We start from the raw sequence: 16,178 nt of genomic DNA, 5'->3' as shown, positions 1-16,178 counted from the left end.
TGATTTTAATGGATGTATTGTTTGTTTAATTTTAAAAGATACTTTACTTCTACTGTCCACTGTAAAGTAACTGGTATCAAATTCACTTTTCTGCAAAACAAAACAAAACTGCCACAAAACTATGAAATTATATACATCACATATATGGACCAATTGTTTTAGGTCTTGACAATAGTCAACACAGTACTGTGATGCTCAAGAGAAGGAAAACACGTAGGAGAATGCCACATTTGCCCACCTCTCTTCCTGGGAGCACTTTGCAGACCCTTGCTGTGGGGAGGTGCATCACAGGGGGATGATAGCAGTCTCACTGATTGGAGGATGCAGAGGTCAGAGTTGAGGCCTGTTCAGTAGCTAATTGAGAGTCGGCTCATATGGAAAAATGTTACATTGGGCTGGTGGTCCCAGGTGTCTGTCTTAGGATTTGCTACAGGTCCTAATGGTAAGGGGTGAGCAGCTGCCACATAGGAGGATATTCCAGGTGGCCTAGCAGAGGACCACAGCTGCAGGCTGAAAGCTGATGAGGGCTTCAAGACAGAGGATGCCTAGGGGTGGGAGAAACTAGAGTTTTGGCTCACACAGAGTAGAGAGACCTCAATGAGCATCCTGGGCATTCAGTGGAGAGCCCAGAAGTCCATGCCTCATGGAGAAGAACCACACACGAGAGCGGCTACACCACAGGACCCAGAGAAAACAGAAAGAGATGAGCCCTAATGAAGAATAAAACAAAGTCTTTGGGAATCAAAAGGACTCACCTTATATGTAATAACATAATAAAGGACTCACCTTATATGTAATAACATAATATAATAGAAATACCTATAACATAAAATAATATACTATTCAAGAAAAAGTAGAGATAATAAATGAATAAATGGGAAAATGCAGAACATAAACAGAAACTATAAAAAATGGAATTCTGGAACTAAAACTTACAATAAGCCAAAGGTATATTTCACTGATTTATCTAAACACTTTTCATCTTCAAAACCGAGGATGAATTCTCAACATTTTCAGATAAAGAAAACTGAAGATAATTCGCGGTTAGCAGTATGTGCTAGAATAAATACTAAAGGAAGTTCTTTAGGCCTTAGGGAAATGATATCACTTTGAAACAGACCTATAGGAAAACATAGATACTAAACAGTAAATATAAAAGATGGTCTAATTTCTTGTCATTTAAAAGCAGCTATTTTAAAACAAAAACTACAACATTGCATTTTGTGGCATTTAATTTGCAGAGAAATGAAATACATGTCAATGATTGAAAAAGAGGGACGCATGGACTTATTTGTTGTAAGGACCTTGCATTTTGCAGAAAGTAGGCACAACGTTAATTCTACCTTTGCTCTAAGGATGCATGCTGTCATCTCTAAAGCAACCACTATAAATTAACATAAGGAAGTATAGTTAAAAAGCAAGTCAAGGTAAAATACTAAATTAAAAAAATAGTTTAATCTAAAAGAAGGCAGAAGAAAGGGAACAGAGAAACAAAACAGAAATGAGACTAATAGAAAACAAATAGCAAAATGGTAGATTTAAATCTACTATATAATTTTTACATTAAATATAAAGAGATTAAACATGCTGGTGAAAGGTCAGAGACTGTTCAAATGAACAGAAAAGAAATACTAGGCAAAAGGATGTTTACAGCAGACACATTTTATACAAACACACACATCAATTGAAAGTAAAAGAATGGAAAAAGTGATCATGCAAAGAGAAATCCCAAGTCAGCTGATGTGGCAATATTAATATCAGATAAGTAGAATTCAAGCAAAGTAATATTACCCAACAATAAAGGAGGGTATTTTACAATGTGAAAAGAGTCAGAAGACATAGCCATTCTAAATGTATCTGCACCTAATTGTGAAACTTCAAAATATATAAAACAGAAACTAATAGCACTAACATGAGAAATAGAAACATACGTAATCATTACTGGAGATTTTAACACTCATCTTTGTGAAATTGATGGAACAAGTAGGAAATATGATGGATGATGCAGAAGGTGTAAGAAATATTATTTTAAAAATAGTTGTTTCTTGAATATTCTACCCAACCACTGCAGAATTTATATTCAAATCTCCACAGAATGTTCACCAACATAGATCATATGCTAAGCTATGAAATATGTGTCAATACATTTCAAAAGAATATGCAGAGTATATTCTCTGAACAAAATTATGAAATTAGAAATCAAAACTAATAAGCTATCTGGAGAATTATTTGGCAATTAAATAATATTTAATATATTTCTACATAATATGTTGGTTAATGAAGAAGTTACTAGTTAAATTAGAAGATATGCTTAATAATATTAAAAACCCAATATGTAAACATTTTCAGAATACAGCAAATGTGCTTAGAAAGACATGAATAGCTTTACATATATTAAATGGTTATATTAGGAAAATAAGAAAGTTTTAAAGTCAATGATTCAAGCTGCTACTTCAAAGAGCACGAAAAAGACATGCATACTCAGCCTTGGAATATAATAAAGACAAAACAGAACTTAGTGAAATAGAAAAGAATCCAACAAACAAATTTTAAAAATTAACATTAAGCCCAATATTGATGTTTTTGAAAGGATTAATATGATAAACTCCTAACTAGACTGATAAGAAAAAAAAGATTTAAAAATACATATTATCATTACGAGGAATGAAAGAGGATATATCATTATAGATCTTACAGTAATTAAAGGAATTCACAGTCATTTGTTGAAAAAATATCTCCTTTAATGTCACTTTTAATGATTTCTTTACTTTTTCCAATGAATTTGATCAGTCTAGCTAGGAGGGTCTTCTGAATAACGCTTTATCTGTTAGTGTAGTTGAATCAGTAATTACAAAAACCTTTTCATACACAGAACTCACTGGTGAATTCTAATCAACATTTAAGGAAGAAACAACACCAACCTTTTTCAAACTCTTTAAGAAAACAGAAGAGGAGGGGATACTGTCAACTGATTTTATTAGGTCAGCACAACTCTGATAATCAATTCTTGAAAAGAAATTATGAGAAAGAAATTTCCCAATAATATCAATCAAGAACACAAATGTAAAAATCATGAGCAAATATTAGCAAATCAACTCAGCAGATTATAGAAATGAACAATAGATCACGACCTAGTAAGGTCATCCCAGGAATGCAGATTGACTTAACATTCAAAGTCCAATGGAAAAAACTAAAGATCAATCAATGTAATTCACCACAGTAACAGAGCAAAGGAGGAAACAATATAACTATATCAATAGATGTAGGAAAAAATTTGACAAAATTCAACACAATTGTGTGATAAAATCTCTGAACGAACTGGGATTAGAGATGAACTTCCTCAGTGTGATAAGGGGTATCTGTATAAAAACCAACAGCTAACATCACACTTATTCATGGTGAAATATTATACAATTTACTTTTAATATTAATATATGGAGCAAGGTAATTATAATGTTCAAGAGCAGGCAACATTTAGCAATTATGATAGAAATGAGAATAATTGTTACTTACTGGAGTCAGGGAGGGGTTGAAAGAGGGGCACAGGGAAGGTTCTGGCTTTATGTAAATAAAACGTGTCTTGATTAAGATGCCAGTAACATGGGAGAATACATTTGTTAACATTCAGATTGCGCATGTAAAATGAGTGTGTTTCTCCGCATGTAAATATTTCCTCAAGAATAAAAATGCACCTTGCATTTAACTTTTCATTGCCTATGTTTTCCAAATGACACCAGGGCACCATGAATGACATAGTCCGTGGTCACAAAGCTAACCACCATGGAAACCAGAAGCATGATCTAGAAGATCCTACCTTTGGGGGGAAAAAAAAAACCATTAATTTTTTGTCCATTTTCCTTAACAAACAAAGAAGAGTAACACTGAAAAAAAAAATTTCTTAGGGAATTCACATCTTCTGCCCACAAGAAAAGGCACTATTGAGAATGGCTGCTGCTGCTGCTGACAGATTTACAGCTCTTGTTCCAGTCTGGGACTCCCCAGCTGAGGAGATAAGGATCCAGTTCTGGCACAGAGCTGGAATTGAACTCTGGGGGAGCTCTGCTTGACTTTAGAAGAAAGAAGATTATCACGTTAGATTTAAGTTGGGAGTATTCCCAATGCATTTTGAAATGTGTGAAAGTTTCTGGAGGACTATATTTTTTTTTCTAATTTCTTCTTGATTTTATTATAAACTAGAATAAGAGAAACCTTAAAAATAGTTACTTTTATTTAATTTATGGGTAGCTTTTCCTGTGTTTGATAGAGCAGGTTCCTAAATCTCAATTTTCCCTTTCTAGCAAGAGCATATGTCTCTGTGTTACATGAGGAATTTCTGTTAGTAAATCACTCTGGTAAAGTTCCTGGGGTTGACGGAGTAGATACTACCTTCTATGAGAGACAACTCTATAAATACCTTGTTTGAGGGAAATTTATTAATCAGTAGCCCTAGGTAGGCTGCTGCTTTATAATAAAATATGCTTATATTGGGAGAGAGGAGGGGGACTTTGTTTTTTTAAAACCATTTTTAAAAATGCAGAGTATTAATTTGCCAATTTACACTGACTAAACGTTATTGCTGAACTCCCACATGATAAATCAGAAAGAAAGATCCAACCTAACAGGCCAAGTCGGCTCTCAAATGAAAATTGATACCCACAACAGTATCTCCTGTCATCTTCTTTGCCAGTGAAACATGTGTTCCCTGTTATACAGGACCAGCCTTAACATACAGGATTTGACATTTGGTAGGTACCCAATAAATGTAGAATACATCAACATCAGTTACACTAAATAAAACAGTCTTATGAATCATGTTGCATTGAGCATGTGCCAATAATCACTTGCCTTTTTAAAGTCCAGCATGCAGAGCTTGGCTTTCTCTCCGAACTGCCACTTGCACTGTGTGTTTGCATCATACAATTCTCCTGGCAATTTCTCAGGATACTTATATTCCTTCACAGGCTTTGGTTGATCAGCAAGGCAGATAGCTTGAGCAGTGCTGAAACAAAGAGGAGATGAGCTACTAGTAACTGCCCACAGAGTAACCAAAGGACATACAACTAATTATGCCCTTTTACCCCATGCAATTTTACAGCATATATTGTGTATACCAAGAGGAGAACTTTTTGTCTCCTGAGGTACAATATAATATTTATCTTAATTATATGTAAATACAGAGACTTCAATTTCTGAAATTATTTATTATACATTGTACTTGTTCCAGAAAGATGATTTGTACTTATTAAATTTCTTAAACTTATGAGGAAAAGTGCAACTGAATAATTACAGCCAGTTTTCAATGTGAGAAGCTCTTATGATGGACACCTTTTATGCACGTTTCTTGCCAGAATCAACCAAAAGATGGGCATTATAAAAATAAAGCACAGTTTTTTCAAAGACTGGAATTTTCTTTCTTTCTTTGCTTTTTATTCTTTTTCCCTCTAGGGTAAGGGACACCTGTATATTATCTTCCAGATTCTAGAGGTTCTTCATGGAACACTGGATTTCCACCAGCAATGCTCTATGTTCAGGATGATTTCTGATGACCCCCAAGTCAAGCAGAAAATTAACCTTGCTAAAATTCATTGGTAGATGGCTAAAGACCAACTAATAATTTCTTTTTCCATAAATAGATTATCCTCTTCTCTGCCAGGATGTTCTTTGGTATAATTTATGCATTTGGTGAAGAGTATTTAAATATTTTTGTGTTTTCAAATAGCAACTAAATCCCTCCTATAAATTTCAATAGGCCCTTCCCCGAGAAAACCAAAAAACAAAAACCTATAATCACAATATAATAAACAACGGCAGATCATCCTCCAAAATTGGCTCTGCATGGTTGTCCACCTTGATTGGAAGATTTCTGGCTCATTTCTAGGACCCCAGTCCCATGTTCCACTGCTTCAGAGCTCAGGACTCTGCATAAAAAGCAACAAATAGCCCAGATGGGTTCTCTGTGAATTACACCAGAGACTAGGGAAGAAATTACACTAATTCTCTACAATCTCTTCCAATAAATCAGAGCAAAGGGAATATTTCCTAAATTATAAGATGAGGTCAGCATTATCCTAATATCAAAACCAGACAAACATGTCACAAGAAAAGAAAGTTTTTCTTATCTCTCATAAACATAGATACAAAAATTCTCAACAAAATGTTAGCAAATTGAATCCAACAATGCATGAGAAGAACTATACACTATGACCAAGTGGGATTAATCCTAGGTCTGCAAGGCCTGTTCAATATTCAAAAGTCAATTAATGTAACCTATTACATCAATAGTCTAACGAAGAAAAAACACATGATCATATCAATAGATGAAGAAAAAAACCATTTGATAAAATTTAACACTTATTCATGATAAAAAAAAAAATTCCAGCAAACTAGGAATAGAGGAGAATTTCCATCTACAAAAGATATACAGTTAACATTATAATTAATGGTGAGAAACTTAAAGCTTCTCCACTAAAATCAGGAACAAATAAGAATGACTCCTCTCACCACTCCTTTTCAACACTGTAATGGAAGTACTATCTAGTGTAATAAAGCAAGAAAATTACATAAAAGGTATACAGATTGGAAAAGAACAAATAAAACTATCTTTGTTCATAGACGACATGATTGTCTATGTAGAAATTTGAAAGAATCCACCAAGAAATTTCTGGAACTAATAAGTTATGGTAAAGTTGCAGGATAAAAGGCTAATATACAAAAGTCAATTGCTTTTCTACATGCCAGTGACAACCGTGACAACCGAACAGAATTTATTGAAAATTAAAAACATGTCATTTATATTAGCACCCCAAAAATGAAATAGATATAAATCCAGCAAAATATGTACAACACCTACATGAGAAAAATCTACAAAACTCTGATGAAATAAATCAAAGAAAAAACTATAGAGAGGTATTTCAGGTCCATAGATCGGAAGACTCTATCTTGTCAGGAGATTAGTTCTTCCCATTTTAATCTACAGCTTTGGTGCAATGCCAATCAAAATTAAAGGAAGTTGTTTTAAGGATATAAACAAACTGATTCTAAAGCTCATATAGAGAGGCAAAACACTTAAAATAACCAGAGCAATACTGAAGGAAGAGAACAAAGACTGACAACACCCACCTTCAAGACTTACTATAAAGTTACAAGGAATGGACAAATAGATCAGCGGAACAGTATAGAAAGGTCAATAATACACCCACATACACACAGTCAACTAATCTTTGACAAAGGAGCAAAGGCAATGGAATGGAGAAAAGATAGCCTTTTAAACTGGTCATACTGAAACAACTGGGCATCTAAACGCAAAAAAATTAATCTGCCAGGCACAGTGGCTCACACCTGTAATCTTAGCACTTAGGGAGGCCAAGGACGGTGGATCAGTTGAGGTCGGGAGTTCAAGGCCAGCCTGGCCAACATGATGAATTCCCGTCTCTACTAAAAATACAAAAATACTAGCCAGGCGTGGTGGTGTGCATCTGTAATCCCAGCTACTCAGGAGGCTGAAGCAGGAGAATCACTTGAATCCGGAAGGCAGAGGTCACAGTGAGCCGAGATCACACCACTGCACTCCAGCCTGGGCAACAGAGTGAGACTCCATTTCAAAAAACAAAATAAGATAAATAAATAAATTTTAAAAATGCATGTAAATGCAGACCTTATACGCCATACAAAAACTAACTCACAATGGATCATAGAGCTAAATATAAAATGCACAACTATAGAACTCCTAGAAAATAACATAGGAGAAAATCTGGGTGACCTTGGATATGACAATGGCTTTTTTGATACATCAAAGGCACAACCAATGAAAGAAATAATGACAAGCTGTACTTCATTAAAATAAAAAATGTCTGCTCTGTGAAATAAATGTCAAGAAGATGAGAAGACAAGACACGGAGTGGGAGAATATATTTGTAAAAGACATAGCCAATAAAGGACAAAACATACAAATAACACTTACAATCCAAGAATAAGAAAACAATAAAAATAACAAAAAGAATAACGAAAAGTGGACAAAAATCTGAACAGACACCTAATCAAAGAACAGATACAGATGGCAAATAAGCATATAAAAAGATCTCAACATCATATGTCATTAGGGAATTGCAAACTCAAACATCAATGAGACACCACTACACACCTCTTAGAATAGAGAAAATCCAAAACACTGACAATGTCAAACGCTGATGAGAACATGGAGAAACAGGAACTCTCATTTACCTCCAGTGAGAATGCAAAATGGTCCAGCCACCAAAAGTGTGGGTACAGAAAGGAAAATCCTTTCAACCATTTTAAAAACAATCGACCACAATAACCATATGGATAAAATGGGTGTTGACTTTTTTCCATGCCATATACAAAAATTAAGTGGTCTACATGTGATAAGCAAACAATAAAACTTGTAGGAGATCATGTGGAAGAAGACCTTTGCAACTTTGGGACGAGTAGAGGTTTTTGGTTTTTTTTTTTTCTAGCAGAGTACAAAAGCACCAACCCTAAAGACATATCAATAATTTGGACTCCATTAAAAAAATAAAAATTTCTGTTTAGCAAAGCCACCATTAAAAGTGTAAATAAAAAGTCACAGAGTCAGAGAAGATTTTATAATACATATATGCCAGAATGGGACAAAATGTTTATATTCAGAATGTATACAATACTCTCATCAAGAGAGAAGAAAAACAACAGGGTCTCTTTATTTTACATGCACAAAAGATTTTAGTGCTTTACTAAGAAGGTTACTCAAGTGGCCATTAAACATATAAAATGTATTCAATCTTATTAATTAATACATTGATACGAAATTTCACACTACCAGATACCTAAAATGAAAAATATCAACATGACCAAGTGTTGGGAAGGATTTGAAACCATTTTGAAAATTTCACAAACACTTCTGGGAGTGTAACTTCACACAGTCACTTAGGAAAGCTGATTAGTACTGTCTATTGCACCTGTGCATATATATTTATGACTCTGAAAATTCCATTCCTATATATACTCAGAGACATATATGCAAACCAAGAGAATATTCACAGTGCTGTTCCTTGTCATAGCCAAAAATTGGAAACTCAAATGTCTATTACAAATTGAATGAATAAGTTTTAGTATATTTATATATTTAGTATGTAAGTTATATGCAACAAACTAAGTAGACTAATGCTATATTTAGATGCAGGAACAAGGATGAATCTCACAACTGCACAATGGTGCATAACTCCTGATTCCAATATACAGTGTTCCATGTCAGGAGTTAAAGAGCTTGAGAGATCTTTTAGTTATATCCCATCATTTTTCAGTTAAGAAGACTGGGGCCCTCAGAAAAGGTTATATTACCCGTCAAGGTCAAGACCTTCCCAGACATGGGTGAACAAGACATGACCTGATTCCCTCGGTCCTTCTCTCCTCTGCAGGAAAGTGCCTACCCTCCAGTCTTAGAGTCACACTAGCACTGCAGACACAACAACTAGCCATGACCTAAGATGAGCCTTGTATCTCAGAGCAGGATGTGAATTGAAATGTATTATTTCCATTGTGTGCAAAAACATGCTTAATGGGCTCTCAGGTCAGATCTCATTTCCTATCAACAGAAGTAGTAGGGGGTATGGCGCCACTTACACTCCCAGTTCCCTGTGATGTTGGTCACCATTCTCATGCTTTGATGTGTTCAGATTCATATGGTCAGAGAGCTGGCATTTTCACTGATCTGCAGAGCATGACTTAAATTTTTAAATAGTAAACTGAAGATGAGTCCCTGTTGTCATGAAATTTTAAATAATGAGCTCAAATTTCCCTAAGTCACAGGCCTTCGGGATGCAGACATGAGTAATGTGATGAGGTCTGTGTCTGTTAATGGAAAATGACAAATGACTTTATTGACTCGGTTGATGAATTCACTCCAAAAAAGTATCAAGCCTTCATAACTCTACCAAGAATAGAGAAAAGTTGTGCTGAAAACTTCAGGCCAATTGAGTTCCCTTATATATATTTTTTTCCACTATCAAATGCTAGACTACTAATAACGAGAACAGATTCATCTTAGAAGGTAGCCATTTATCCTTACTCATTGTTGGGATCATAGCCAAAGAGCTACCTAATTGGTGGAGAATATAACAGTATTTTGATTACTTGGAAATCAGAAAGTCAGCAAACAATCAAACAAGACAGTCTCAGATTCATTAAGTCAGTGAAAAAGTCAAGATTTAACACACTGTAGAAGTAGCCAATTTGCAACTGGTTTTCGAGTAAAATGAATCTTAATAGTGAACTTGACAACAAGAGACTTTCTTGGAAAATTTCACCATTCAAGAAAACAAATTTGGAAGCACGTAAAACCTTACCTATTTATTTATACTCATGTGGTCAGAAAAAATTAGTGAAGTCCCTGAAAATAAATGTTTATCATTGAAATGCTACAGAAGTGTTTTGCTGGATTCACACAAAAACACATCAGCACACTTCAACTTATAGTTCAGGTGTTCCAGTATCATAGAATGAAAATGGCTTTTAATTTCAGTATCTTAATAATCACTCTTAGGACTATATTATATCTTCAAGATGACAATCTATTTTCGATGTCCTCAAAATGATTACTCTCCGAGCATGTAATTATCTTCTTTCCATGAGTCTGCCTATATTTTTTTGGCAGTTTCAAAACTTTTCTTGGACTTTCATTATGCTGGTTCTCACTGCACACCCAAATTATAATCCACTGATTTTTCAAGTTGTCAGAGGATATTTCAAAGTAGAAAAAGTGTTACTGTATCTTCCTCATAACCATTAAGATGAAAAAGAGGGTTAAAAAATTCTGAATCTAGAAAATTATAGAAAGGATCTGGAATATAGAAAACTCCAAATTTTCCTCGTTAACGCAAATAAGAGCATGGTGAGCCTAAAGTGAATAATCTTCCTTGTTTCCCAAAGTAGAATTTCTACACACACAGAGAGAAAAATGTGAACAGCTGCAAGAAACAGCTAAAAACAATGTTAACAATCCCCAGCTTGACTCTGATAATACCATGCAGGGAAAAACAAATGCTAAATGTACTCCTATACATCATGTCAGTTGTAGAATAGCTTTAACATTGTCTTTTTTGGTAATATAAATTTTTTTTTAAAATGATCAAGTGTATATTCCCAGAATATGGGTTTATATTACCAAGATACACATGTTGTCCAAACTATTGCCACTTATCCTGGGTGGCATAAACTATGAAACACAGTTGTTCCTTAATGTGTTAACATACCTTGACTTCGTCCTTGGAGTAGGAACACCAAAAAGGACCAAGCTAGAGGAACACAGCCCCTGGAGGCTGATGATCAAGATTCTGGCTGGGAAGATGATCCCTAGAGAATGAGGGAAGAGGCAGCCATAGGGACAACCCAGCCCCAGGTTAGCCCTGGGGCAACAGGCCACCAGAAAGTAAGCTGGCGTAAAATCAACAGAAGTACTGGTGTGATCCTACTCATATAGTGTCCTAGAAATAAGAAGACTTAATTTGTGCAACAGAAAAAAAAAGAGCTGTATTAATTAAATAAATGAATAAAAAAGGAAGAAAGAAAACAAAAGAAAAAGTAGGACACAAAGAAGTAGGTCAGTGAAAGGAACCAGAGAGGCCAGTTGAACACTGAAGAATCTACAGGATCTAATAGGGTAGGGGAACTTTGTTCTTAGTTCTCAGTTTGGAATAACTAGTTCCTAGTTTTGACTGAAAAGACATGTACTTTACAAAAACTTGGAGGGCAGATAATCTGGTTTCCTAGCCTGGGGACTTCTTGGGTGCTGCCAAGTTATTCTTTTCTTCCACCAAATCTGGTAGAATCTCCTTGGAGATTATTTCATTGGTCATGCAAACAACTAAACTCATCTTACTGTATACATTAAATATGTGTCTTTTTGTGTATTAATTTTAGCTCATTAAAGCTGTTACTTAAAAAAACCTTTGCTTTTGTTGGAAGTATTAGTATTTGTCCTACTTTTTAATAATAGAAATATAATTCCTTTCTTGTCAAATTTCAAACTTTCCTATCACAACTAGCTAGTTCCTTAGAATCTATACATTTGTGTCCTTCTCTCTGTTCTTCATTTTTAAATTTTTATTTGCTTCTCCTCCTCATCTAACTTTCAACTTTACTAGTAATCTTGTGATTTCTTGTGCAATCTCCTCCAAATTCTTAAGGTGGTTGTGTTTGTTAATGTTTCCCTAGAACACTCCCTTGAATTGAGAATAATTAAGAATAAAGAATGCTTTCTTTGATGAATCTCAAAAATACAATTTTCAAAAACATTGTGAATGAATTTAATTGAGAACTAAACATGACAGCCCATTTCCCTTCAGTATTTTCAAGCATTCGTGTATTTTGAAAATAAGGAAACATTTTTGTGTATCTCCTCTACTAGAATCAGTGAACTACTGTGAGTCAGTATGTTTGTTAAGAGCAAACACAGTCCTTCTATGTGTCTGGCAAAATAAATTTCTGGCTAATGAATAAACATATCCTCCATCCTGAATAAGAGTAGGTCTGGGCCGGGCGTGGTGGCTCAAGCCTGTAATCCCAGCACTTTGGGAGGCCTAGACGGGTGGATCACGAGGTCAGGAGATCGAGACCATCCTGGCTAACACGGTGAAACCCGGTCTCTACTAAAAAAAAAAAAATACAAAAAACTAGCCAGGCGAGGTGGCGGGCGCCTGTAGTCCCAGCTACTCGGGAGGCTGAGGCAGGAGAATGGCGTGAACCCGGGAGGCGGAGCTTGCAGTGAGCTGAGATCCGGCCACTGCACTCCAGCCTGGGCGACAGAGCGAGACTCCGTCTCAAAAAAAAAAAAAAAAAGAGTAGGTCTCGCTGCTAGGACCAAAGAAACAGTATTCCTTAAACAGCAAAGGTGCAAATCAGTGTGTCTTCAATGAGGAGCAAAAACATCAAGCCACAATTTCTCCCCGGTACTGCCCTTCAATCTGAAGAAGAAGAGTGTTGAGTTTAGGTGGATCCAGCATGTGGCATCCACTCAAAGCTCATTAATGCAGATCCAGCATGTGTCCTGCCTCCGCTGTTTCTCACAGATCAGTCATCTTGGAGACATAAAAGCTGCTTTCTAAACACTCTCATTCATCTTTTTAGTATCTGAAACAAATGATTCTGCTAGTACTTAAAGATTTAAAAAAACAATAATAAAGGCTATGATTGCAACAGAGTTGCTTTTCCTCTGCTGGCTGCATCCATTGTCCTTGAGATAAATACAGAGAGATCACCTCTAGGGTCCAGAACGCTGGGTTCTACTCACAATTTGGCCATTGACTAGCTGGTCCCTCCAGGTTTCAGTTACTTTCCTACAAAAGGATTTGGGGCTCATCATGTGGCACAGATGGCTCTCTGTTACCTAAGCACATGGGTAGAGGACATTTCTCAATGATCTCTGCACTTTTGGGCGGTCATATGAGTTCCTCCAGGAACACCACCCTTGTCCCGCACACCTTCCTGTGCTCTCTCTGTCCTCAGTCCCCAGATAGCTGCAGTGGGGAACTAGGTCCTGGAAGAGGAAAGGTCACAGGATGGAAGAAACCTGGGTCTCTGAAGGACTGTGTGGAGCAGAGACATTCCAATCCACACTAGACTGTAATGTCAGAAATAAAGTTTTGGCTTAAGATTTAAACCAAACTTCAAACTCAAAGCCAAAGAGATTCAGGGAATAGTGTATAAACTAGCAGTTCTAAGAATGTTTCATAAAGTTCCTCATTTCTCTGAAATTTAAAAATCTACTATTTTTCAAGGGTCAAACCCTACCTCCCTAATGTTTTATCTCCTAAATAAGTGTTTAGAGAAAATTTCTAAAAATATTATTGATGATTACAGAATATTAGAGCTAGGTTAAAGTTTATATACTCAAGTTTCTTCACCTAATGAGGAATGCATTTAGTAGAAAAAGAAAGAGAGAGAGAAAGGAAAAAAAAGAAAGGAAGAAAAAAATGGAAGGAAGAAAGGAGAAGAAAGAAAAAAACTAAACAGAAGGAAGAAAAACCAAAAAAAAAGCTATGCTTTATTATTGTGTATACTGCTGTGTACATGTATGATCTTTCTATTCACTTCCTGAAGATTCCTAGTTACAGAAGTGAGAATAGTAAAACTTAAATGTTAGTGACAAATATTTTGGTGAGTGTCTTATGGCTCCCTTTTAGTCTCAAGCCACTGATTCCCTTTGAATCAATGTTGGATTAAGCCAGCAGGCCTCCATACTCTAAGGAGATTTTTAGCAAACTCTTAGGTCAACTGAATGTCTCAAGACACCTTCGAAGGGAACCACATCAGGAAGCACAGCCTGGGGCTGCTTACACAGGATCTGGCTGACCAGGCAGTGAGCATCAAAGGCACTGAAAGATCACAAGACCAGCTCAAAGAGTTCCTACCTTAGAAATTTGTGTAGATACTGGCGGCTGCAGGGAGACCAGGAGAAGACCCCATTGCGTCCTGCCAACGTAGGGGACATGATGTTGCCCTCAGACTTTTTGCACATGTTCCCTTCTCCATCATGAATCATGCCAAAGCTATGAGAAAGAGAGAGATGTTTCTTTCAGAAAAAAAAAAAAACAGTTTAAATTATCTAATACCCTCTAACAATTACAAGTCAAGACTGTGAGACTCCCTCACCCCCATATGCTAGGCAGGCAAAAATAAAAGCCACAACAGCCAATTGGTTGAGAATATTCATGTGTTCAAAGACAGTTTCTGAAGAACGGACCATCCACCAAATTGCCTGAGAGTGTACACCAATATCAAAGCAGAGTAAATGTCCAGATGCCTGAGTTTTGAATGGGGTGGAGGAACTTGGGATCTTCTTGATTAGGCTAACACTGCTCTATGTTGCTTCTTTTTCTCCACACTCTTTTATGCTCAGCAGGATCGTTAGAGTTTCCATGGGTGTTTGTTGGAAATATAGATGCCAGACTTCTACCCAGGAACTGTTGACTCAGAAAAGAGGGATCCAGGTGTCTGAGCTTTCCAAACAAGCTCCCCAGGTGAGTTTGATGCTCACTGCAATTTGGGAACTACAAACAGCTACTGCAACTCACGTGGGCTGACATTCTGTCTCTAGCCCCACCTGGGGATGTTCCAGCTCAAACTATTAGGCCTGCACTACTGGAGGCCGTGATGGATGGGCAGCGCTTGACCTGCATCCCTCTGTCTATTTGGAGAGAGTAGCTCCACGGAAACCCAACAGATGACTATGGCTGAATGTATCTGTGGGTGTCGTTTGAAGCAGCACAGGTTACTTTTATGTGAAAACCACACCACTTTGGAGATCCACACCTGGCTCAGAGTACAGGTACATCTCAAGCTACAGCAGCTATAGGAACCCTTAATAGGGGCCATCAGAGGTGTTCAGAGCCCACGATGCCAATCAACACTCACTTTATAACACCTGAGAAAATGGAGCCGTGCACCTGGGAGAATCACATTTTCCAGGGCTGCTACCTCCCTCACCAGCAGGTCTGCTTCTTCTTCTTAACCTGTGAAAGCTGTAGGAGGGCCCTGAGTGCACTCAAGGCTCATTTCAATGATCCCATTTTCAATTATCCTAGAAGAACACAGCATACTTCCTTGGGAGATGTTATAGCTCCAAAGACCTCCCATTAAGGTAAATACATTCTGGCGGAGCTAAGCCACTATTGCCATTAACGTCTGGCACCTACCCATTGTATGGATTCCCTGAGCACAGGGTCCCATTGGTAAGATGCAGAGAAAAGGAGGAAGGCAAGAGAGAGGGAAAGCAAAGAAGGACATGGTGGTTTCTAGTTATGGGGGACATTATGCTGCCAAGAATTCCATAAGGAGTGGATAGAAGGCAGCAGGGACAGGAAGACACCAATGTTGGGGAAAGTCAGCTCCAAACGGTGTCAAGAGAATCTGGGCCGGGCGCGGTGGCTCACGCCTGTAATCCCAGCACTTTGGGAGGCCGAGGCGGGCGGATCACAAGGTCAGGAGATCGAGACCACGGTGAAACCTCGTCTCTACTAAAAATACAAAAAATTAGCCGGGCGCGGTTGTGGGCGCCTGTAGTCCCAGCTACTTGGGAGGCTGAGGCAGGAGAATGGCGGGAACCCGGGAGGCGGAGCTTGCAGTGAGCTGAGATCCGGCCACTGCACTCCAGCCTGGGCGACAGAGCGAGACTCCGTCTCAAAAAA

General features: G+C 37.2%; 1 protein-coding gene across 1 annotated transcript in view; it reads right to left on the bottom strand.

The window, feature by feature from the left end:
* The window catches only part of ADAMTS16 (ADAM metallopeptidase with thrombospondin type 1 motif 16), a 180,883-nt gene that overhangs the window by 103,667 nt on the left and 61,038 nt on the right, over window positions 1-16,178 (bottom strand). The window contains exons 9-10 of the mRNA XM_025388259.1: window positions 14,403-14,540; window positions 4,846-4,999 (exon numbers count right to left, since the gene is read on the bottom strand). Coding sequence (XP_025244044.1) covers window positions 4,846-4,999; window positions 14,403-14,540 — 292 coding nt within the window. The remainder of the gene's footprint in view (window positions 1-4,845; window positions 5,000-14,402; window positions 14,541-16,178) is intronic.

This window comes from Theropithecus gelada, chromosome 6 (assembly GCF_003255815.1).
Source record: "Theropithecus gelada isolate Dixy chromosome 6, Tgel_1.0, whole genome shotgun sequence".
NCBI classification, from domain to species: domain Eukaryota; kingdom Metazoa; phylum Chordata; class Mammalia; order Primates; family Cercopithecidae; genus Theropithecus; species Theropithecus gelada.
This window is presented reverse-complemented; position numbering and strand designations above follow the sequence as displayed.